At 62.3% G+C, this 21,675-nt stretch overlaps 1 protein-coding gene across 4 annotated transcripts in view; it reads left to right on the forward strand.

Annotated features, from left to right (window-relative positions):
• COL20A1 (collagen type XX alpha 1 chain) overlaps window positions 1-21,675 on the forward strand; it is a 40,544-nt gene that overhangs the window by 16,900 nt on the left and 1,969 nt on the right. For 2 of the 4 annotated variants that reach the window (XM_077952174.1, XM_077952176.1), the window contains exons 8-36: window positions 164-283; window positions 743-907; window positions 1,526-1,690; window positions 2,245-2,402; window positions 2,870-2,999; window positions 3,885-4,030; window positions 4,114-4,237; window positions 4,402-4,541; window positions 4,934-5,063; window positions 5,302-5,444; window positions 5,642-5,774; window positions 6,544-6,692; window positions 6,871-7,000; window positions 8,186-8,224; window positions 9,561-9,699; window positions 11,271-11,413; window positions 11,727-11,836; window positions 12,282-12,440; window positions 12,525-12,602; window positions 13,250-13,336; window positions 14,554-14,607; window positions 18,336-18,431; window positions 18,508-18,561; window positions 18,743-18,796; window positions 19,172-19,225; window positions 19,831-19,902; window positions 20,953-20,988; window positions 21,082-21,148; window positions 21,329-21,496. In XM_077952174.1, the coding sequence (XP_077808300.1) occupies window positions 164-283; window positions 743-907; window positions 1,526-1,690; window positions 2,245-2,402; window positions 2,870-2,999; window positions 3,885-4,030; window positions 4,114-4,237; window positions 4,402-4,541; window positions 4,934-5,063; window positions 5,302-5,444; window positions 5,642-5,774; window positions 6,544-6,692; window positions 6,871-7,000; window positions 8,186-8,224; window positions 9,561-9,699; window positions 11,271-11,413; window positions 11,727-11,836; window positions 12,282-12,440; window positions 12,525-12,602; window positions 13,250-13,336; window positions 14,554-14,607; window positions 18,336-18,431; window positions 18,508-18,561; window positions 18,743-18,796; window positions 19,172-19,225; window positions 19,831-19,902; window positions 20,953-20,988; window positions 21,082-21,148; window positions 21,329-21,496 (3,243 nt within the window). The remainder of the gene's footprint in view (window positions 1-163; window positions 284-742; window positions 908-1,525; window positions 1,691-2,244; window positions 2,403-2,869; window positions 3,000-3,884; window positions 4,031-4,113; window positions 4,238-4,401; window positions 4,542-4,933; window positions 5,064-5,301; window positions 5,445-5,641; window positions 5,775-6,543; window positions 6,693-6,870; window positions 7,001-8,185; window positions 8,225-9,560; window positions 9,700-11,270; window positions 11,414-11,726; window positions 11,837-12,281; window positions 12,441-12,524; window positions 12,603-13,249; window positions 13,337-14,553; window positions 14,608-18,335; window positions 18,432-18,507; window positions 18,562-18,742; window positions 18,797-19,171; window positions 19,226-19,830; window positions 19,903-20,952; window positions 20,989-21,081; window positions 21,149-21,328; window positions 21,497-21,675) is intronic. The other 2 variants (XM_077952177.1, XM_077952178.1) reach the window with 1 other exon arrangement.

The following is a 21,675-nucleotide window of genomic DNA, read 5'->3' on the forward strand; positions in this document are numbered from 1 at the left end:
CTGTGTGGAGGCCCTGGCTCTGCAAGCGTACTCTCTCTGGGGACTGGCTGCTGTGGCCAGGGACACCGCAGAGGCACGTGCAGCTCTCAGGTGTGCCTTGTGCCAGCTCCCTGGGCCCCTCAGCATTGGAAACTCAGCCCGTGGCCACGCCCCTGCTCCCCAGGCCTGACTCAGTACAGCGGCGATGCCCAGACTGAGTGGAACCTGAACTCCTTCGGCACCAAGGAGCAGGTGCTGGCAGCTGTGCACCGCCTCCGCTACAAGGGGGGGAACACGTTCACAGGTACGGCCCAGGCCGCCCCTCCCTCCATCCTGAGGGCGGACCTCCTTCTGCCGCCCTCCCAGACCCTGGGAGCGTGTGTGTAAATTGAGCTCTCAGTGGTGTGGACCTGAGCCCTGTTCACACCTTTATAAAGGGCAGAGTCACCCCCTTGTTTACCTTGGACGAAAACGAGGGCCCATGTCCAGCATGTGGCTCCTCTGTTCCGTGGCAGCTCTGGCTGGGGCCACACCCAGCCCAGTCGGGGTGCTCACCTTGCAGGTAGGGCCTGGCTGGGGAACTTGGGGTGCCACTTGGGGCCCCTTCACAGGCAGACCCTCCCTGCTCCCTCAGGCTGCCACCTGGCCTCCTGGCACCCTGCAAGGGAAGGAGAGAAGCATCTCTGCTGTCTGGTTGCTGCCAGCCGAGCACCAGGAGGGGATGCTGGCAGCTGCCTGTCACTTTATTCTTGCTGCTCCCAAGGCCTCGCCCTGACCCATGTGCTGGGGCAGAACCTGCAGCCGGCGGCCGGCCTCCGTCCAGAGGCGGCCAAGGTGGTGATTCTGGTGACGGACGGCAAGTCCCAGGACGATGTGCACACTGCTGCTCGTGTCCTCAAGGACCTGGGCGTGAACATCTTCGCTGTGGGTGAGCACTGTGCAGCCCCCTGGCCCTGGGCTGGAGCCTCACTGTCAGGTGGGCTTTGGGTTGCAGCTGGGAGCTTACATCGGGCACCTGGTCCCTGAGCCCCAGCTTCCACATTCACGACATGGAGCTGCACGCAGAGCTGGGCACTACCTGGCACTCAGAGGCGACTGCTCCTTTTCAGTCACCTGCTGTTTGGTGCCTTCCGTAGAATCCCCCCCAACCCCACCCCTGTGGCGTGAACCTCCCTGGTGCAATATTCACTGAGCAGCTCCAGCTGCCCCCTCTGGCCACCATCCCTGTGCCTGGCGACTCCCGCCTGCTGTCCCCTGGCGAGGAGCTTCCTGGCACCCTCCAGGGCCTGGGATTCACAGGTGAATCAACTCTGTCCTGTGGGGAGGAAACCCCAGATTTTGAGGCAGGAGTCCTGGGAGCAGAGACCCTTCCTTGATGCCCCCAACCCCTCAGAAGCTCCTGGCCCGGCATGTGGGTGGCAGGTGGGCCGAGTACAGCCTATAGGCCTCTTCGCTTCTGACCCACTCTCCACAGAGACCTCCACTGCAGGCGGCCCCCTCGGGTGACCCCAGTGCAGGCCGACCTCACCTCCCTCCTCTCGAGCAGGTGTGAAGAACGCCGATGAGGCTGAGCTGAGGCTCCTGGCGTCCCCGCCGCGGGACATCACCGTCCACAACGTGCTGGACTTCCCGCAGCTTGGCGCACTGGCTGGCCTGCTCAGCCGCCTCATCTGCCAGAGGCTGCAGGATGGGGGCCCGCGGCGGGGCCCAGGTGCGGGGCAGGGTCACCCACACAGGCTGCAGCCCCACCTGGCTGCTTTGGGCAGGGGAGGGGGGGACGCTGTGGCTCCCGGGTGGTACCTGAGGCCGGTTCCTGTGGCTCTGAGGGGGTTTGCAGTCCCCGCTTACATCTGTCCACAGAGGGTCTGGGGAGCGGCTCTCCTGTGCCTCCTGCGAGTGGCCGCCAGGGGGAGCGAGGACACACGGGCTCGTGTCCCTCCTGCGAGTGGCCACCAGGGGGAGCGTGGACACACGGGCTCGTGTCCCTCCTGCGAGTGGCCACCAGGGGGAGCGTGGACACACGGGCTCCTGTCCCTCCTGCGAGTGGCCACCAGGGGGAGCGTGGACACACGGGCTCCTGTCCCTCCTGCGAGTGGCCACCAGGGGGAGCGTGGACACACGGGCTCCTGTCCCTCCTGCGAGTGGCCACCAGGGGGAGCGTGGACACACGGGCTCGTGTCCCTCCTGCGAGTGGCCACCAGGGGGAGCGTGGACACACGGGCTCGAGCGCTGACCACCTGTCCCCCACCCCCACCCCTCCAGCAGCAGCGGCTCCAGCCCTGGACACCCTCCCCGCCCCCACCGGCCTGGTCCTGAGCCAGGTGACCTCCTCCAGCATCCACGTGTCCTGGACTCCAGCCCCCCGGCTCCCCCTCAAGTATCTGATTGTTTGGCGAGCCTCCAGAGGTGGCACCCCCAGGGAGGTGAGGGGCTGACATACAGGGCTCCCCGAGCCAGTCTGCAGCCGTTGTGGATGTGATGAGCCAAAGGGAGGGCGGGAATAAAGGCCCACAAATGACTGGGTCCAGGCTGAGAAGGGGGCGGTGAGGGGCTGGCCGCCTAGGGACTCACCATGGAGCTGTGTCTGGGAGGTAGCCTGGGGTGAGTGCGTTTTGGTGGCCGAGGAGGGCAGAGCAGGGGACGTTCCGAGGGTGCTGGGGATAGGTTCAGACTCAGAGCGCCTTCTCTCTTTGAAGGATCGATCAATTGATCGATTGTGGTGGGCCTGCCCACACCGTGCCTGGCACCACTCTGTTGTAGGTACCGGGAGCCCAGGCCTGTGGGAAGTGGGGTACCCGGCGGGCCCCAGCTGAGTTCACACGCCAGATGACAAGCTCCCCGTCCCCCAGCACCCCCCTTCCTGGCTCCGTCCTTGCCCACTCTGTTCCAGGTGGTGGTGGAGGGGCCTGCCGCCTCCGCAGAGCTGCACAACCTGACCTCCCGCACGGAGTACCTGGTCTCCGTGTTCCCCATCTACGAGGGCGGGGTTGGCGAGGGCCTGCGGGGCCTGGTGACCACAGGTGGGTGGGGCAGAGGCAGTGGCCAGGTTCTGGGTGGGAGGCCCCACTTGTGACCGTCCCTCAGAGCCTGGCACCCCAGGGTAGCATAGCCCTGGATCTTAACCACCCACAGTTGGCACCATGCCCAGCTTGCTGTGTGACCGAGGCCGAGCCACTAGGCCCCTCTGACCTTGGTGTTCTCTTCTGAACACCAGCTGTACCATTGGTATCATCACCCCAACCATAATCACAACCCATTATACTCCCTGTCCACAGTGTTCATGGAGTTCCCCACTGCTTGGCCCCCAGCACGTGGCTTAGCTTGCTGGGTTCTTGGACCCCCAGGGACTGCCATGAGCTCATCTGTAATAGCTTTGCTGAGATGAAATTTACACACCGTATAATCTAACCATTTAAAGTGTACAACTTCAGGGGCTTTGGTATATTCAGAGCTGTCACCCATGGCTACAGTCCATGTTAGATCATTTTCAACCCCCCCCAGAGGAACCCCTGTACCCCTAAACACCCGCCCCCTGCCCCCGCCCCCGCCCCAGCCACCTTCTGTCTCTGGATGTGCCTGTCCCAGATGTTTCCTGCAGGTGGAGTCACACCATGTGGCCTTTTGTGTCTGGCTGTTTCCCAAGGCCCCTTTCACCCTGGAGGCCACATTCCTCCCATGACCTCAAGGCAGATGGCCTTAAACAAAACCTGTGGGGTGGCCTTGTGTCCCCAGAGCTGGAGCCACAAACCTTGGCCCAAGGTGAAGCCTGGGAAGTGCCACTTCGAATCCTGTGCATCTGTCGGGCAGTGGCCGCGCCCACCCACTCTGGTGTGAGGGTCCTCCCATGCGTGGGTATGATCTCTGTGTGGGCTCCCTTCCTAAAGTGCCCCCCCATGGCCCCCCAGCACCTCTGTCTCCGCCCCGGGCGCTGACCCTGGCCACAGTGACTCCCAGAACCATCCACCTCACCTGGCAGCCCTCGGCCGGGGCCACCCACTACCTGGTGCGATGCTCACCTGCTTCCTCCAAGGGTGAGGAGGAGGAGCGAGAGGTGAGCTGGGCCGAGGGGTGACGGGAGGCAGAGGAGTGGGGCAGAGCGAGTGGGGGCTGACCTGGGACGTCATGTTTCTGCAGGTGCAGGTGAGGCGGCCCGAGGTGCTGCTGGATGGCCTGGAACCAGGCAGGGACTATGAGATCTCGGTGCAGAGCCTGCGAGGCCCTGAGAGCAGCGAGGCCCGGGGCATCCGTGCCAGGACCCGTGAGTGTCCCAACCCTGGCTGCCCTGCAGGACAAGTGCCCCTTCTTGTTTCTCAGTCTTCCATGGCGTGGGGGACCTCAGGCCCCCTTGGTCCCAGCCCCTGCCCTACCCCACCCTGCTGTGGAGGCCGCGTGCTGGCCTTGAGGCTCTGCTGTGCTCTACAGCCATCCTGGCCCCCCCGAGACACCTGGGCTTCTCAGACGTGAGCCACGACACAGTGCGAGTGATCTGGGAGGGCGCCCCAAGGCCTGTGCGCCTGGTCAGGGTCACCTATGTCTCCAGCGAGGGTGGACACTCGGGGCAGGTGAGAGCAGAGCCTGCCAGGGGCCCGAGTGTCTCGAGGGACCACAGGGCCCTAAGGCAGGCCTGGGGTAGAGCCAACCATCAATAACACACATAAAACCATGGCCGCCACGAGGCGCACTGGGGGCACCTGGTGTGGGGGCACCTGGTGTGGGGGCACCTGGTGTGGGGGTAGATGCGGGTGTAGGGGCTGTGGGGGACCAGGCTGGGGAGGCCCCACCCCAGCCATCCTGCAGTTCTGTTGCCCTCCCATCTCTCAGGACAAGCCCATTTTCCCATTTTTTGGGGGGTCATGGGGTAGTCCTGGCCGCAGGTGCTGGACCTCGGTCTCCGCCTCAGCAAGGGCTCCAGGCACCGGCTGGGCCTGCCATGTCGGCCTCCCACCTATTGCAGACAGAGACTCCTGGGAATGCCACCTCGGCCGTGCTGGGGCCCCTCTCTTCCTCCACCACCTACACTGTCCGTGTCACCTGCCTCTACCCTGGGGGTGGCTCCTCTACGCTGACTGGCCAGGTCACCACCAGTGAGTGGGGAGAGGTTGGGACTGGGGGCCCGGCGAGGGTTCTTCATCCTACCCCACTAGACAGTTCACATCAAGTGTTGTGGGTGCCTGCCCTGGGCTGGTGCTGAGCCAGGTGGGGATGGGCACCTGACGGGTGTGATGGATGGGGGTATAGGGTGCTCCTGGGTGTGACTGCCCCTTCTCTGAGGCACCCAGACTCAGGGGCTGCACCCCCAGCCTGTGTCTCCACTTCCTTCAGAGAAAGTTCCCAGCCCAAGCCAGCTGTCCGTGACGGAGCTGCCAGGGGACACAGTCCAGCTGGCATGGGTGGCCGCAGCCCCATCTGGGGTGCTTGTCTACCAGATCAAGTGGACGCCCCTGGGAGAGGGGAAGGCTCACGAGGTGGGCAGGGATGGACTTGTCCTTCAGAGGGGCCCCCCCTGGGCTCCCAGTCCTGAGGCCCAAGTCCAGGGCTCAGAGCCCTGTGTGCACCCACCCTGTCTCCCAGGGATGCCTCACTGCCCATGGCCTGTGCACCGGACCCCCCAGTCTGAGGACTGCACTGTACCTGGTGACCCCTGGGGCTCTCCTCTCCCTAGATCTCTGTCCCAGGGAACCTCGGCACGGCCGTCCTGCCTGGCCTAGGGAGGCACACGGAGTATGACGTCACCATCCTGGCCTACTACAGGGATGGCGCCCGCAGTGACCCTGTGTCCCTCCGCTATACCCCGTGTAGGTGTCCCTCCACTTTCCCTCTGCTGAGTGTTGGGCAGGGATGGCCCAAGGGGACCCCTGACTCACCCGCTCCACAGGCCCAGGACCCTAGACTCCCAGAACTGCTGGCAGGCCGGCTCCCGGAGCCCCTGACCACTGGCCTGGTCACTGGAGTCTGCACGGGGATAGGTGTTCCCCCAGTGGCCGAGTGCACAAACCACGTCATGTAGTGTCTTGCAGGGTGGGTGCATAAACCATGTAGTGTCTCACAGAGCAGCCCAGGCAGCAGCCCAGGTTGGGGGTATGGTGGGGGCCCTGGCAGGTGGCATGATGTGGGTGTGGCAGGGGCCCGGCGTGGGCTGTGGCAGGGACGCAGTGTCAGCTGTGGCGGGGTGCAGTGTGGGCTGTGGCAGGGGCGTGTTGTGGCGTGGCAGCGCGATGTGGGCCGTGGCAGGTGGCGCAGTGTGGGCCGTGGCAGGTGGCGTTATGTGGGCCGTGGCAGGGGCACAAGTGTGGATGTGCCAGGGTGTGGTATGGGCTGTGGCAGGGGCGTGGTGTGGGCTGTGGCAGGGGTGCAGTGTGGCATGGCCGGTGGCGCAGTGCAGGCTGTGGCAGGGGCGCAGTGTGGGTGTGCCAGGGGTGTGGTGTGGGCTGTGGCAGGGGTGTGGCTTGGTGTGGTGGGGGCATTACACAGAGCAGGGTAGGGGCTGGGCGGCTGGTCCTCTGGCCACTGGGTGCCTCCTTTCTGGAGGGGCCTGAGCCCCAAACAGCCCGTGCTCTCTGCCAGCCACAGTGAACAGGAGCCCCCCCTCCAACCTGGCCCTGGCCTCGGAGACCCCCGACAGCCTGCAGGTCAGCTGGACACCCCCACGTGGCCGCGTGCTCCACTACCGGCTCACCTACACGCCCGCCTCTGGCTCAGGACCCGAGAAATCCGTGAGTCTTGGTAGAGTCTGAGACTGCCCCACCTCATGGGGCCTCCTGGAAGGGGTGTGGCCATGCTGTCTGCAGAGGGTGGCAGCTCTGCCGTGGCGGGACACGGGGAAGCAGCTGAGCCGTGTGGACAAACAAAGTTGCCCAGGAAGTGGGGACCAGGTACCCTCCCTTCCCCTAGGTCTCCGTGCCAGGACCCAGGAGCCACGTGACACTCCCCGACCTGCAGGCAGCCACCAAGTACAGGGTCCTGGTCTCAGCTGTCTACGCAGCAGGCAGGAGTGAGGCTGTGTCTGCCACCGGCCAGACAGGTGAGTGGGCACCAAGACCCCAGACCCAGGTAGACCCAGACTCTGGCAGGCCCTAGCTCCCAGCCCCAGCCAGGCCCTAGACCCCAGACCCTGCCAGCTCCAGACTCATCCGACCCCAGACCCAGCCAACCTCAGACCCAGTTGACCCCAGGGGTCACAGGCAGGCAGGGGTCCCAGGGGGCTGGAGATGCCTGGTCCCAGGCTGGCCCCGCCTGGATTCTCCAGGGACGAGGACATGGTCACAGTTGCCTGGGGTCTTCCACGGTGGGAGCCGCTGTTGCTGGTTTTTTGTCTCTCGCTGGTTTCCTGGAGAACCACAGGTACAGGGCGGGGGCTGTCAGAGGCATCCAGCTCGACCTACCGGCTTCCCTCTGGGGGAACCTCCCCATTGTGGGGTCTTCCAGTCTTGGCTTGCACGCCCTTGGGGTCACGGTCCTCACTGCCTGGACGGCTACCCTGGCGAGGCGGCCTTCCCATGGGAGGGGAGAGCAGCTTCTCCTGTCAGGGGTGCTCCTTCCTGCCTTCTCTGCCCATGAAGGGTTCTGAGCACCTGCCATAGGGCAAGCCCATGTCCCGAGGCCCCCAGGACACGCGTGCCCCCAGCCTGCCCGAACACCAGGCATCTCCCTGCCCCCAGAACACACATGCCCCCAGCCTGCCCGCACACCAGGCATCTCCCTGCCCCCAGGACACACGTGCCCCCCGCCTGCCCTCATGCCAGGCATCGCCCTGCCCCCAGAACACGCGTGCCCCCAGCCTGCCCTCACGCCAGGCATCTCCCTGCCCCCAGGACACGCGTGCCTCCAGCCTCCCCGCACGCCAGGCATCTCCCTGGCCCTGCCAGCTCAGGGCACACCTGGGTGACCAGTACCCTCGAAGGGTATCACACCCAGTGGGATGCCTGGTACGACCCTGGGCCCACCGGCCTGTTTTCTGTGGGGACAGTGGGGGCAGCTGCTTCACTCAGTGAGATCCAGAGGGGCAGGGACCATCCCTGTTCCCTTGCTCTTCTGGGAGGCGTGGGGACCACTGGTCTTGCGGGTGGCAGATGGGACACAGCACAGTCCCACCTGTGCAGATGGAGCTCAGGCTGGGGCATCATCCACGAAGCGGCCGCTCCCCAGTGGTCCGTCAGGCATGGGGGGCCGGGCCGCGTCCACTCACACTGACCCCGTCTCCTCCCAGCAGCCTGCCCAGCCCTCCGCCCGGACAGCTCCCTCCCAGGTGGGTCCTGCGCGCCCTCCCCTCTCTGCGCGCCCTCCCCTGCCCGCGCGCCCTCCCCTGCCCGCCCGCCCTCCCCTGCCTGCGCGCCCTCCCCTGCTTGCCCGCCCTCCCCTGCCTGCCCGCCCTGCAGTCTCTCAGGCTCTTCCTGGGCTTGGGGGCCAAGGGTGTCGTGACCTGGGGCCTGGGGGTGGTGCAGTTGGAGGATGTTTGGGTGGGTTTGCACCTCCACAGACATCCCTGTGGCTGGCTGGGCGGTGATTATTCCTGCTTCTCACTGAGGGAGCCGAAACTTGTGCAAGGTCAGGGCCAGGACCTGGCAGAGCCCAGGCAGCGCTGGGGGCCCTGGGTCCTTTCCAGGCCCATTCCAGGGTCTCGGCTGACCGGAGCCTGGGGTCCTCATTCCAGTTGCCTGAGAGTGAGGCCCTCCCCGGAGAGGGGCTGAGAGGTGGACGACTCGAGGGCAGGGGACGGTGCCCCGAGGGTGCAGGGAGGCCTGCGGGTGGTGAGAGCTGAGTCTCACCTAGGGCTTCAGCGAGTGAACCTCCGTGGGGCTGTGACTGCTCTGAGCCTGCAGCAGGGACAAGACAGGACGGGGGGGCAGGCGGGGATGGTGGGAAGGCAGGGACGGCCGACTTGAAACAGGCCTTGGAAGGGGCTGCGGCCTCTGCCGCCTCCTGCCCAGACCTGCTGGCAGCGCCAATAAGCAGCAGTGTGAATGGGGTTTCGCCCTTCACTTTGTACCAGTTAGTGCGGGAAAGGAGCTGGGGCTTCGAGGATGGCGTTGGCCCCTACGGCTCTGTGCGGGTGGGGCTCGCCGGGGAATGGGCTCATTGCGGGCCCCCAGGCAGGGTGGATGGAGCGAGCCGGCCACGCTGTGTGCCAGCAAAGGGGAGCTCACTGGCGGAGGCTTCCTCCGAGGGAGAAGGACCCTAGGTGGGCTGGGATGCTGTGCAGTGGGCTTGCTGGGGGGCAGGGGTGAGAGGTGGGGGTTGGAGCTCATGGTCGGGGGCTGGGCTTCCACCCTGTCCATCTCTGGGTCTCTGAAGCTGGGCGTGTGGCCCAGTGATTTCCCAGGGAGGCCTGGGGGGCCCCTCCCAGTGTGTTGGATTCCCCTGGGGAGGGACGGGGGGCGATGCCTAGCCCAGGGCCTGAAGCAGACCCCTGCCCAGCCCCCAGCCCCTGTGCTGACTTCCCACCCACCCCACTGCGTCAGCCCCTCCCTCCCACCGTGCTGCAGCCACTGGGTCCCTCTTGAGTCCCCGCTCCTGCCCCTCCCTCCCCCCCCCGCCATCTCTGATGGTCCCTTGGTGCCCCCTCCCCCCTCCATGTCCCCCAGGGTTTGACCTGATGGTGGCCTTCGGCCTGGTGGAAAAGGCTTACGCTTCCATCCGGGGCGTGGCCATGGAGCCCTCTGCCTTCGGTGGGACCCCAACCTTCACGCTTTTCAAGGACGCCCAGCTGACAAGACGGGTCAGGTGTGAGGGCGAGGGCTGGGGTGGAGCTGGAAGCCCATGCTGGGGCCACTGAAGGTTAGGAGGAGATGGAGCCGGGGCACGGGCAGGAGACCTCCTGGAGGCTGTGGGACGTGGCAGCGCTGCCACAGCAGCAAAGGGTTGACTCACCCCAGTACTCACACTTCGGAAATTCACATTTGACAAATTAATAAAATCTCCATGGGCGGAGTGAGGGCAGTCCCTTGGCATGTTTTTGCACCCAAGTATGGGTCTGTTTGCCATGATCAAACGTGCAGGAGCCCCAGGCTGACCTCCTGTGAGAGCCTTTCTCCCACCTGAGGTGATGGGATGAATCTGCCAATAGTTGGATTTAGAGGAAGCGATCACGCTCAAATAGCTTCTCATGAGATTTGGGACGACTCCTGGTATCTCATGACGCTCCTACCTTATTTACAGAGGTGTTGTTAATTGTGACCCTGAATTGTGATGTATGCTGCTGATATTTTAAGTTAAAATGTTTGATTATAAAGGTGGAGGTCAGGTGTGTTGGTGCACATCTGCAGTCCCAGCTACTGGGGAGGCTGAGTCCAGGAGGCTGAAACTAGCCTGGACAATGCAGCAAGACCCAACCTCTACAAACAAACAAACTTAGCCGGGTGCAGTGGCAGGCACCTGTGTTCCCAGCTACTCAGGAGGCTGGGGTGGGAGCATGTCTGTCTCAGGAGATGGAGGCTGCAGTGAGCCAGGATTGTGCCACTGTAGTCCAGCCTGGGCAACAGAACAAGACTCCGTCTCTTAAAAAAAAAAAAAAAAAAAAGTTACAAAGGTGAGTTACATTCTGTAACAGAGAATTTAAAATTACAGAAATATATTTATTTAAAAACTCATCTAGCACTGCTGGGGCTTAGGAATGTCTTTCCCAGCCTGTTTTCTCCCCCCACAGCCACCAGCCCCTGTGCTGTGCTCGGCCGTGGCCCCCTGGTCACCACAGCGTCTTCGTGGCTGAACTCGATGACTGTTCCCCAGCTTCCCTCACCATCCTCTCCCTCCCCCAGTCTTGCTGCGCACACCCCCTGCGCTCCGCCCCCATGGCAGTTTCTTTTCAGGGTGATGTAGACACCCTGCCCTCCTCTCTGGGCAGCGGGCTGCAGAGCCCTCTTACTTGGTGGTCTCAGGTGGTGTAGACGCCCCCTGCCCTTCTCTCTTCTTCCTGAGATGTGACCTGAGATGTGACTGAGATGACCTTGGGCCTGGTGCCTCCGAGTACTTCTGTTGAATCCTTCTCATTCCATGGGAGCGGATTCTGTCCTTTATGTACCCGATGTTACTCATGGGAAACCGAGGCAGGGAAGCCCCATGTGGCCTCATAGACCCTCAGCTCTGTGGACCCACCAATCTGGGCTCTCAGGGAGCCAACGGCCTCCACGCTGAGTCTACAGCTGGGAAGGGCGTGCGGGTGCAGGGGTCCACCACGACCCTCAGAGCAGCTTCAGGGACTGGGGCTGGGGCTGGGGCTGGGTGAGCGGATCGTCCTGGCAGGCTTGGCCGCCCTCGGGTCTGCTCATGTGCCTCCCCCTCCCCCAACCCCACAGTGACGTCCACCCAGCCCCGCTCCCTCCAGAGCACACCATCGTCTTCCTTGTGCGCGTGCTTCCCGAGACGCCCCGTGAGGCCTTTGCGCTGTGGCAGATGACGGCCGAGGACTTCCAGCCCGTCCTCGGGGTTCTGCTGGACGGTGATGTGGGCCCCGCATCGCCCCCAGCAGTCAGGAGGAGTGGGGGCAGGGAGGCCCCAGAGCCCTGGGAGGCCGTCGGAGGAAGGCCAGCCTCCAGGCCAGGCCCTCAGCGCCCCCAGGCAGCAGGGGTGTAGGCGCCCACCCTGGGTGGGAGGCAGGTGTCCCGGTCAGGGGGCCGTGGGCCACATTGAGGGTCACCTTCAGTTTGGCACCCTCAGGGCTGCTCCTGGCCTGTCGTGAGGGCCGTGCTGCTCAGGGTGTAGGCCCAGCTGGCTGCAGCCCGTTCTCACCTGCTCCACCCCTTCCCTGGCAGCCGGGAGGAAGTCCCTGACCTACTTCCACCGCGACCCCAGGGCTGCCTTGCAGGAGGCCACCTTCGACCCGCAGGAAGTGAGGAAGATTTTCTTCGGGAGCTTCCACAAGGTCCTGGAAGGCTGCAGTTCACACCACTCTCCCCCGTTCCCCCAGCTCTGGGGCAGCCCAGCCCCAGAGGGCCCTGCTGGATCCCTACTCCTCTCTCTAGAAGAGCAGGACCTTCCTTGGGAGGGAAGGTTGACCTAGGCCTCTGTCCCTCTACCCAGCTCTTCCATCTTAACTGGAGTCGAAGAGCTTCCCAGCCCGTCTCTTTGGGACCCACAGACCCCGGAGGCTCCTGCAGCAGGTGCCATTTGGTCCATTTTACAGAGGGGAAGCCGAGGCACAGCAAGGGGGAGCTCTCCCAGGGTCCCCCGAAACCTAAGGGGAGATCAGGCTCCTGACCCCAGGCCCCGGTGATGGGTGTTACTCCCCAGCTCTGGCCTGGCCTTGGGGGCTCAGGTGGGCACTGGCCCTGCCTGGGCTGTGGGGAACCTCCCGTGCTGTCTCGCAGGTGCACGTGGCTGTGGGCCGCTCCAAGGTCGGGCTCTATGTGGACTGCCGAAAGGTGGCTGAGCGGCCCCTCGGGGAGGTGGGCAGCGCGCCCTCTGCCGGCTTCATCACACTGGGGAGGCTGGCCAAGGCCAGGGGCCCCCGGAGCAGCTCAGCCGTGGTGAGTTGTCTTGCTGGGCCGCGCTGGTTGGGGCTGGCCGCCTCTCTGAGCCCCTGGGACTGAGCCGGCTCCCCTGCGTTGCAGTTTCAGCTCCAGACACTGCAGATCGTGTGCAGTGACACCTGGGCCGACGAGGACCGGTGCTGTGAGCTCCCTGCCTCGGTGTGCCCCATCTCTTGCCCCTGTTCCACGAAGCAAGTTAGGGCTGGTGCCCACTGAGGGTCAGAGTACCTGGGGTCTTGGCCTGTCCAGATTGCCACTGTGCTGGGAGAGATCAGGGAAGGCTTTCAGAGGAGGTGGCCTCAGGGCCAGAGGGTGAGCCCAGGGGGGCTGGACGGAGAGTCCTGGAGGCCCTGGGAACCCCTGGGCTGGGAACCCCTGGCCCCACTCAGGGCCACGCCCACCTCTGTGGGCCCAGCCACATGCAGATGAGTCAGGAAGGGTCCCACAGCCAGGCCAGAGAGCCCCTCCCAGCCTCGGTGACTCCTCTGTGTACCTTGTGCTGGGCTTGGCTGTGCTGGGGGCCCAGATGGGGGGGAGAGGGAGGGAGAAGGCACCACTCTGTCCTGGGCTCATGCGGACAGCCTGGCAGGGTGGGTACCCAGGGCTGGCTGCACACGCAGGGGCTTAGTGGCCTGAGCCCGGGACCTGCCCACTGTGCACTTGTGCCCCTGACCTTCACCCCTGCCTCCCAGGTGTAGGCCTGGAAGTCTCCCTGGAGCCCAGGTGTGCTTGGCTGAGCTCAGCTCTCGGGTCAGGCGAGAGCCGGGGAGAGGGTCTCTCTGATGAGCAGGTGTCTTTTCTTCCAGAGGGATGGAGAGACCTGCCCGGCCTTCGTGTCTGCCTGCTCCTGTTCCTCAGAGACCCCTGGGCCCCCAGGGCCCCAGGGACCCCCAGTGAGTCCAGTGGTGTCTCCCTGGGGTGACCGGGGAACCCTGGCCAACGTATTGCTGCCACTGGTGGATGTGGAACCCAGGCCCTCCCGCCCCAGCCCATCCCCCCCGTCCTGCCGCAGAGCTGGGATGTACTTCATGAGCCTCCGCCCTGAGGCCTGGCCCAGCGCCTTCCTTCCCCCAGGCTGGGCCTCCCGGGCAAGCCCTCCTCTGGTGTGCAATCCAGTGTTTCTCTTTTTTTTTTTTTTTTTTTTTTTTTTTTTGAGACGGAGTCTCGCTCTGTCACCCAGGCTGGAGTGCAGTGGCCGGATCTCAGCTCACTGCAAGCTCCGCCTCCCGGGTTCGCGCCATTCTCCTGCCTCAGCCTCCCGAGTAGCTGGGACTACAGGCGCCTGCCACCTCGCCCAGCTAAGTTTTTGTATTTTTAGTAGAGACGGGGTTTCACTGTGTTAGCCAGGATGGTCTCGATCTCCTGACCTCGTGATCCGCCCGTCTCGGCCTCCCAAAGTGCTGGGATTACAGGCTTGAGCCACCTCGCCCGACGAGTGTTTCTCAATGTCAGGGTTGGGCAGGGAGTCCAGGCGCAGCTCCTTCCTTCCCCCAGGCTGCCCCCGCCCCCACGAGCCCTCCCCTGGTGCAGAATCCAGTGTCAGGCTTGGGACAGGTCCAGGTGCAGCTGGGATCCAGAACTGTGCTGTGGCTGCAGGGTGTGACGCGGGCCGGCTGTGAGTCACAGCCACTCGGATGGCCGCTGTCCTGGGTGCTGGCAGCCCAGCTCACCTGCAGCAGGAGCTGTAGAGTCCCTCTGCCCAGGCCTGGACCCCTGCTATGGGGACCTGAGAGGTCACTGGACCTGCCATGGCCGCAGCTGCCTCTGCTCACCCCAAGGTTCCAGCACCCCGCAGGTGATGGCTGGGGCTTCCAGAGCTGGCTCCCTGGGACCGGTCAAGCACACTCACTCTGAGCGCAGTGTCCACAGCCCTGTCTGCTCAGGGGGCTGGGGTCTGAACCTGGAATGCCTGACTGTGAGAGGGAAGGACGGGCTCGTGTGTCCTTGCCCTGGAAGCCCCTTTCCTTCCTCCTGACAGCAGTGGACAGACCAGGGCTGGGTGGGGTTAGGTGCTCAGGGTGGACCCGGCATGGGGCTGAGTGGCTGGTCTGTGCCCCTGTGCCTCGGTTGGGGTGGTTCTGGGGGCTTAGCCCTGTTTGTGCTTCTGCAGGGCCTCCCTGGGAGGAACGGCACTCCGGGAGAGCAGGGCTTCCCCGGGCCCAGGGTAAGTTTTTGGTGAGTCCTGGGAGGTGGGGGGCCTGGATCCGGCCTGCCAGAAGAGGACACCCCTCCCAGGGTGCTCTTGAGAGTGCAGGGAGCTGCATGGAGCCTCCCTAGGCAGGGCGGGGCCTCCCCAAGCTGCAGACAGGCAGGGACCCCAGCACCCCAGGGGTCCAGGGGGTTTGGACTGGCCTCTCCCGTGTGCCTGCTGGGCACCTGGCCTGGGCCTGGTTACGGTGGAAGTCCCCTTTTCACCCAGAGAGGGAGGATGAACCCCATGGCCCGACGGGGGAAATCTGAGGCTTGGGGAGGTGAGGCCACCTGTCCTGTCAGCCCTGAAGGCCGCCCTTGATTTCTACGGGGCAGGCACGAGCCAGATGCCTTCTCTGTGCTGGGCTGGGCCCAGGAGCTTAGGCCCACAAAGTATTTTCAGATGTAGCAGCATATGCGCAGTGTGCGGGGAGGTGTTTCGGGGGTGGGGGTTCTGGTTCTGCAGAGACGGATGTTGAAGGCAGTGCACCCAGCAATGACAGCAGCACCCACCCCAGACGTGAGAGGGCCGCCCTCCGGGCTCGATTCTAAGCATTTACCTAAACCACGGTACTGCACAAGCATGACGCAGATGCCAAAAGTGTGGTCGGCGTGCAGTGAGGCCGTCCTCCTTCCGACCCCGACACCCGCCTCTCTCCCGGCAGCCTTCCGGAGAGTTCCACATCCCCGTGAGCACAGACGTGAGCCTGGCTCCGGCGGGGCTGTCCTGTTGCACCTGCACTGCCTTTGTTGGTGGTTGTGCTGGAGCCTGAGCGCGCATCCCAGGCTCAGATTCCCTAGGAGAGTTGCTGGGTGGAAGGGCACACGCGGGCCCCTGTGCTTTGGGGTGGATGTCCCCACACTGGCCCTGCAGAGCCGTGCAAGGTGCTCCCCCGCGACAAGCCAGCACTGGCTTCCCACCCCCATCTTGTGTAACTGGCTGCTTCGGGAGCCATCTGATAGATGAAAATGCATTTCTCTTCCAAGCAGCGTGAACGCCCTTTGAAAGTGGCCCATGTTTTCTTGCTGGAGATGTCCTCTGCCTTCTCCACTGTTACTTTTCTTAATAATTGGTGGGCACGCTTTTTACTTGCTGGAACCAGCCCTGTGTCTGTGATGTGAGTTTTGACTGCGTTTGGCATTTTCTTGTCTTTTGACCTTGTTGGCAATGTGCGTTTCCATACAGAGTTTAAAATAACTTTGACGTAGTCCGTGTTAGTGCTCTGTTCTGTGGCTTCTGTATCCTGTGTTAAAGGGTCTTCCTTACTCCGAGAGTAGAGAGCGCCTCCTCCTGGTTCCTCCTGGTGCTTGCAGGCCCTTTTCAGTACTCCAGGTGGATTCCTCTAGAGCTGATTTTGTTACAACGCTGGGGAGGACGGAGGACGGGGAGGACTCCAGCTTCACCTCTTCACAGACCACCGGTGGTCGCCTGAGTCTTTCCTTACACAGCCCGCCCCTCGTGGAAGTTAAACGCTGTTGCTCTCGTGATGTCCCGAGGCCCCTGTGTATTTTGGGGGTTTTCAGGCGCCCCAAATCCGTCCCGTTGATTTGTCTGCTGTTCACATGCGAGGGCGGTGCTTCTTAAATTACTACAGATTTCTTTAAAATTTTAATGCCAGGCGGGCTGGTCCTCTTTTGTATTCCCCAGAATTTTTTTCCTGGCTCTCTTTGCTTATTTCATTGTTCAGTGAACTGTAGAATTGACTTATCCATTTAACCTCAACAATTCAGTTGGTGTTTTTATTGGGACCGCATTCGCTTTATAGACATACTCGGGAACAGATGACGTTTTTATGGTATTGAATCTTCTCGTTCAAAAACACGGCCATCCTGCCGTTGGTTCACAGGGCCTTTTGTGGCCCTCAGTACAGCGCGGGGACAGTCTCTTCCTACAGACCCGCTCGGTTCTCCTTCATCCCTACGTAGTTCCTCTTTTTTGTTGCTATTATAAGTTAGGTCTTTTCTCTCATTACAGCTTCTACCTCATTATTTTCACACAGGTTTCTTTCTTTTTTTTTTTTTTTTTGAGATGGAGTCTCGCTCTGTCACCCAGGCTGCAGTGCAGTGGCGCGATCTCAGCTCACTGCAAGCTCCGCCTCCCGGGTTCAGGCCATTCTCCTGCCTCAGCCTCCCGAGTAGCTGGGACTACAGGCGCCCGCCACCTCGCCCGGCTAGTTTTTTGTATTTTTTAGTAGAGACGGGGTTTCACCGTGTTAGCCAGGATGGTCTCGATCTCCTGACGTCGTGATCCACCCGTCTCGGCCTCCCAAAGTGCTGGGATTACAGGCTTGAGCCACCGCGCCCGGCCTCACACAGGTTTCTTTCTCAATTCTTTTTTTTTTTTTTTTTTTTTTTTTTGAGACAGAGTCTCGCTCTGTCGCCCAGGCTGGAGTGCTGTGACACAATCTCGGCTCACTGCAAGCTCCGCCTCCTGGGTTCACACCATTCTCCTGCCTCAGCCTCCAGAGTAGCTGGGACTACAGGCGCCCGTCACCTCGCCCGGCTAATGTTTTGTACTTTTTTTTTTAGTAGAGATGGGGTTTCACCGTGTTAGCCAGGATGGTCTTGATCTCCTGACCTCGTGATCCGCCCGCCTCGGCCTCCCAGTGCTGGGATTCCAGGCGTGAGCCACCGCGCCCGGCCTCAGTTATCTTCTTTATGATTTTCTTGGGTGTTCCAGGTTTACAGTGACATCACCTGCAAAGAAACACTTCACCTTCGGCTTTTCAGTCTTGATCAGTCCGATTTCTTTTTCTTATCTAATGGTGTTGGTGAATACTCCAGAATTTTGTCAGAAAGCCGTGGTGGTAGCAGATATTCTCATTTTCTTCTTGGCTTAACAAAAGTGCTTCTAGCATTTGACCATTAAAATGCTGTCCTGGAAGCAGAGACAGGTGCATTTTGTCATGTGGTAGTGAAGTCCATCCACTTTTATTTTATTAGATTTAAAACATCAAGAATGCGCATTAAACAAGCTCTAGTGCTGTTATGGACATAATGAAAGGACTGTGCCTTTTGAGCTATTAATTGTAGGATATCCCTCAATACTGGATGATTCGTGCATCTGTCGAAAATCTGACACGGTCGCTGAATTCTCGTTATCCATGTCGCGTGCTGCAGAGTTTAGCTTCTGACATTTTGTTTTGGATTTTGCATTGATGCTTATAAATAAGACTGTCGCAGTTTTCTTTATAGTGTTTGGAACCTCGATTTGCTTTGTTCAAAAGATAATTTGAGTTTAAATAGCAGCAGTGTGCGCCCCACAGGGCTGGATTTCCCGTAAAACCTGAGTCTAGTGTTTTGGGGTCCAGGGCTTAAGAAAGTCTTCTATCTCTTCCTTACAGTTGGCCCGTGGGGGTCTCTGGCTTTTCCTCAGTGATTTCTGCAATGCCCCCCATACCCCCGTTGGAACCCAGAGTTGGGCAGGGGAGGGCTGGGGGTGGAGTTGGTTGGAACTGGCTTCACAGGCTTGGCTTGGCCGTTCTCTGGCGCTGCAGACCCCGACTGTGGGTGCTCCCAGACCCTCCCAGGGTGGGCAGTGAGGGTGCTGGGGCTGCCCCTGCCTCTTTAATGGAGATGTCTCCATGTGGGCCTGGGCCTGAATGCCCAGAGGGCCGGGAGGGCTGGCTGTGACCCAGAGGGGCCACAGGAGGGGCAGCCAGCGTGACCTTTTCAGGCCCTCCCCACTGCCTGTGTCTCCAGGGAGAGCCCGGGCCACCCGGACAGATGGGACCAGAAGGTCCTGGAGGCCAGCAGGGGTCACCGGGGACCCAAGGCCGCGCAGTCCCGGGGCCTGTGGTAAGTGTCACCCATTCCCCGCCCTCCTGCCCTGTGCCCCCTCCGCTTCACTGTCCAGCCCATCATCCCCCTCCAGGGTCCACCAGGGGTCAAAGGAGAGAAAGGAGACCATGGGCTCCCAGGCTTGCAGGTAGTGTGGCTGGAGCCAGGGGCCACAGGGGTTGGTGGCGGCGGGGGAGGGGGGAAGTACAGGGATGGAGATGGGGAGTGCATGGGGGACACGGGTCGGGGGGTGAGGCCTTACAGGCAGGGCCACCTCTTCTGGATGTGACCTTGGCCCCTGCCTGGCTGGCTCCTCTGTTCTATCCCAGGGCCACCCCGGCCACCAGGGCATCCCCGGGAGAGTTGGCCTCCAGGGACCAAAGGTGCTGACTCTGGGCTTGGAGGGTTCTGTCAGGGTGGTAGAGACTGGCCTGTGGTGGTGGGGGGACTTGGAGATGGAGGCTGTGGGGTAGGGAGAGGGAGGTGCTTCCTCCTGGGCTCCTGCCTCACCCACTGCACCACCCCCTTCAGCCTGTGGCCTGGCCAGAAGGCAGGAGAGCTCCAGCCCACCCCAGGCAGGAGCTGTCACTGAGGTGGGGTCAGGTGGGGGGTGGCTAAGTAGGAGCCTGGCAGCCTCAGCTGCCTCACCTTTGCTGCTTGGGTTACAGGGTGTATTGGGTGCTGCTGGGGGCTGTCACCATGGGAGGGCTGGGTACAGGTACAAACCCCACCCAGCTTGTGCCTTCCTATGCCATCAGGGAATGAGAGGCCTGGAGGGAACTGCTGGCCTGCCCGGACCCCCTGGCCCCAGGGTAGGCACCAACCTCCCATGACCCCCACCCCCACCCAGGGCTCCTGTGTTCCAGGGTCCAGGCAGAGGCTAGTCTGAACACCAGCTGTCACCCCTAGGTCACCCCAGGAAGTGGCCTGGGAGGGCCTCACTTCTGCTGGAACTTTCTGCAGGGCCCTGTGGGTGGGTGAGCGTCTGCCCAAGAGCACTACATGCCCCCAAGTGAGGGCTCTGTGCTGAGGACTCAGTTCCTGGGAGACCTTGATGGGGGGTCTCCTGGCGTTGGCCTCGGGCTGAGTGCTGCAGGCCAAGTTACCTCCCCATAAGCACCACTTCGGGGGAAGCCTAACTTGCAGTCACACTGGGGCAACTGGAACAGCTAGGGACATTTAGAGCAGCGTGGGTGCTGACAGCACTGGAGGAGGAGCACAGGGCATGGGGGGCCAGGGCCTGGAGGCAGGGGAGGCACCGCCTGCCAGAGGAATGGCCTGAGGGAGGCTGGGGCCAGCTGGGTGTCCACTGCCCTTGTCAGGTCAGGGGGGCCCTGGGACGTCCGGGAACCAGGGCTGAAGTGGGAACAGATTTGCTGGGGGCCTAAACCAAACCCTGACTTCTGTGTCTCTGCAGGGGTTCCAGGGCATGGCAGGGGCCAGGGGCACTGGTGGAGAGCGAGGACCCCCAGGGGCTGTGGGGCCCACAGTAAGTTCACTTCCAACACCCACCAGCCAGTCAAAGGTGGGGGAGGGAAGGGTGCAAGCCCCATATTCTCAGGGACTTCCTGCTAACCACCCAGGGACTTCCTGTTGACAGCCCATGGACTTCCTGTTGACCACCCAGGGACTTCCTGTTGACCTCCCAAGGACTTCCTGTTGACTGCCAGGGACTTCCTGTTTACCACTCAGGGACTTCCTATTGGTGGCCCAGGGACTTCCTGTTGACCACTCAGAGACTTCCTGTTGACCACCCAGGGACTTCCTATTGACAGCCCAGGGACTTCCTGTTGACCACTCAAAGACTTCCTGTTGATCACTCAGGGACTTCCTGTTGACCGCTCAGGGACTTCCCATTTGTTATTGGAGGCCTGTTCTGAGCTGGGAGCTTGTTGTTGGTGCTAGTGCAAGAGAGTAGAGCCAGGGGCTGGTTCTGCACCTCCCCCAACCCCACCCAGGACAGACCTGGTGGAGGGGAGGTGGTGGGGCGGCAGGCTCCGTGGAGGCACCACCATCCCCCGTAGGGGGACAGACGTGGGAGATGGGGGTGTAGTATCCCCTGGGGGATGCCTTGACTTTCAGCAGCTCCATGGGCCCCCACTTAGGTGGGCTCCAGGTTCCCCAAGGAGCTGGAGAGGTGGAAGAAGACAGAAGTTGGCAAGGAAGCACTGGCACAGGCCTGGCCTGGGCCCGGGAAGGGTCTGTTCTCTGGGCAGTGTCCCACACCCGCCATCTCCCCTAGCACAAAAATCTACAGCCAGAGGCAAGTCCTTTGTGGCACAAGTTCCAGCCCCACTCAGGACTCTGCTGCAGAACCAAACTCCTCACATGCCTGCTCTGGGGTGCAGGCAAGGACCACAGGCTCCTAGGATCTGGGAATTTGGGATTGGGCTTTGGCTCTGCCTGCCCTGTGGGGTCACACTGCCACTGTGGCTATCAGGCTGCCCAAGCCATGATCCACCCCAGGGCCATCTCGCACTTCTCATGTGTGGTCTCAGGCCATCCCTGCTGACTTCTTTTCTCTTCTCCTCCTCATCAGGGGCTGCCGGGGCCCAAAGGGGAACGAGGAGAGAAGGTGAGTGAGACTGAGAGTCTTTGGCTCAGCTCGGGATCACCTGGGAAGGCACCAGCCACACGGGTCCCAAAGCTGCACCACCTTCCCTTCCAGGGCGAGCCGCAGTCCCTCGCCACCCTCTACCAGCTTGTGAGCCAGGCCTGTGAGTCCGCCATCCAGAGTGAGTGAAGCCAGTAGCCCTGCACCTGTGCCCAGCACACCTGTCTGTCCTCACAGTGGCCAGGCTGAGGGAGGACGCCTTTACCCACCGTTAGCACACCTGGGTATCCTGGCATGGCCTGCCCAGGCCTCGCATCCCCTGGCTCCCACTGCATCCCGCTGCCACCCTTCCTTCCCACAGCACACGTGTCAAAGTTTGACTCCTTCCACGAGAACACCAGGCCCCCAATGCCCATCTTGGAGCAGAAGCTGGAGCCGGGCACTGAGCCCCTGGGGTCCCCTGGCACCCGCAGCAAGGCCCTGCTTCCTGGAGAATGGAGGCATGGTAGCCGCCACCTAGAGGGCAGAGGTACTGGGCTCCTGGCTCTTGGGGAGGGAGTTGTGGCCAGCGGGGAGCCGGTTGTCCCCTGGTCCTGGGGATGGAGCATCGATCTGTGTCAGCACAGCAGCCCCTGCTGGAGACACCACTGTCCAGCCTCTGGGGTGCTGTGGCGAGGACACGGGGCTTCCCTAAGCCCAGACAAAGCC

This window comes from Macaca mulatta, chromosome 10, assembly GCF_049350105.2.
Source record: "Macaca mulatta isolate MMU2019108-1 chromosome 10, T2T-MMU8v2.0, whole genome shotgun sequence".
NCBI lineage: Eukaryota > Metazoa > Chordata > Mammalia > Primates > Cercopithecidae > Macaca > Macaca mulatta.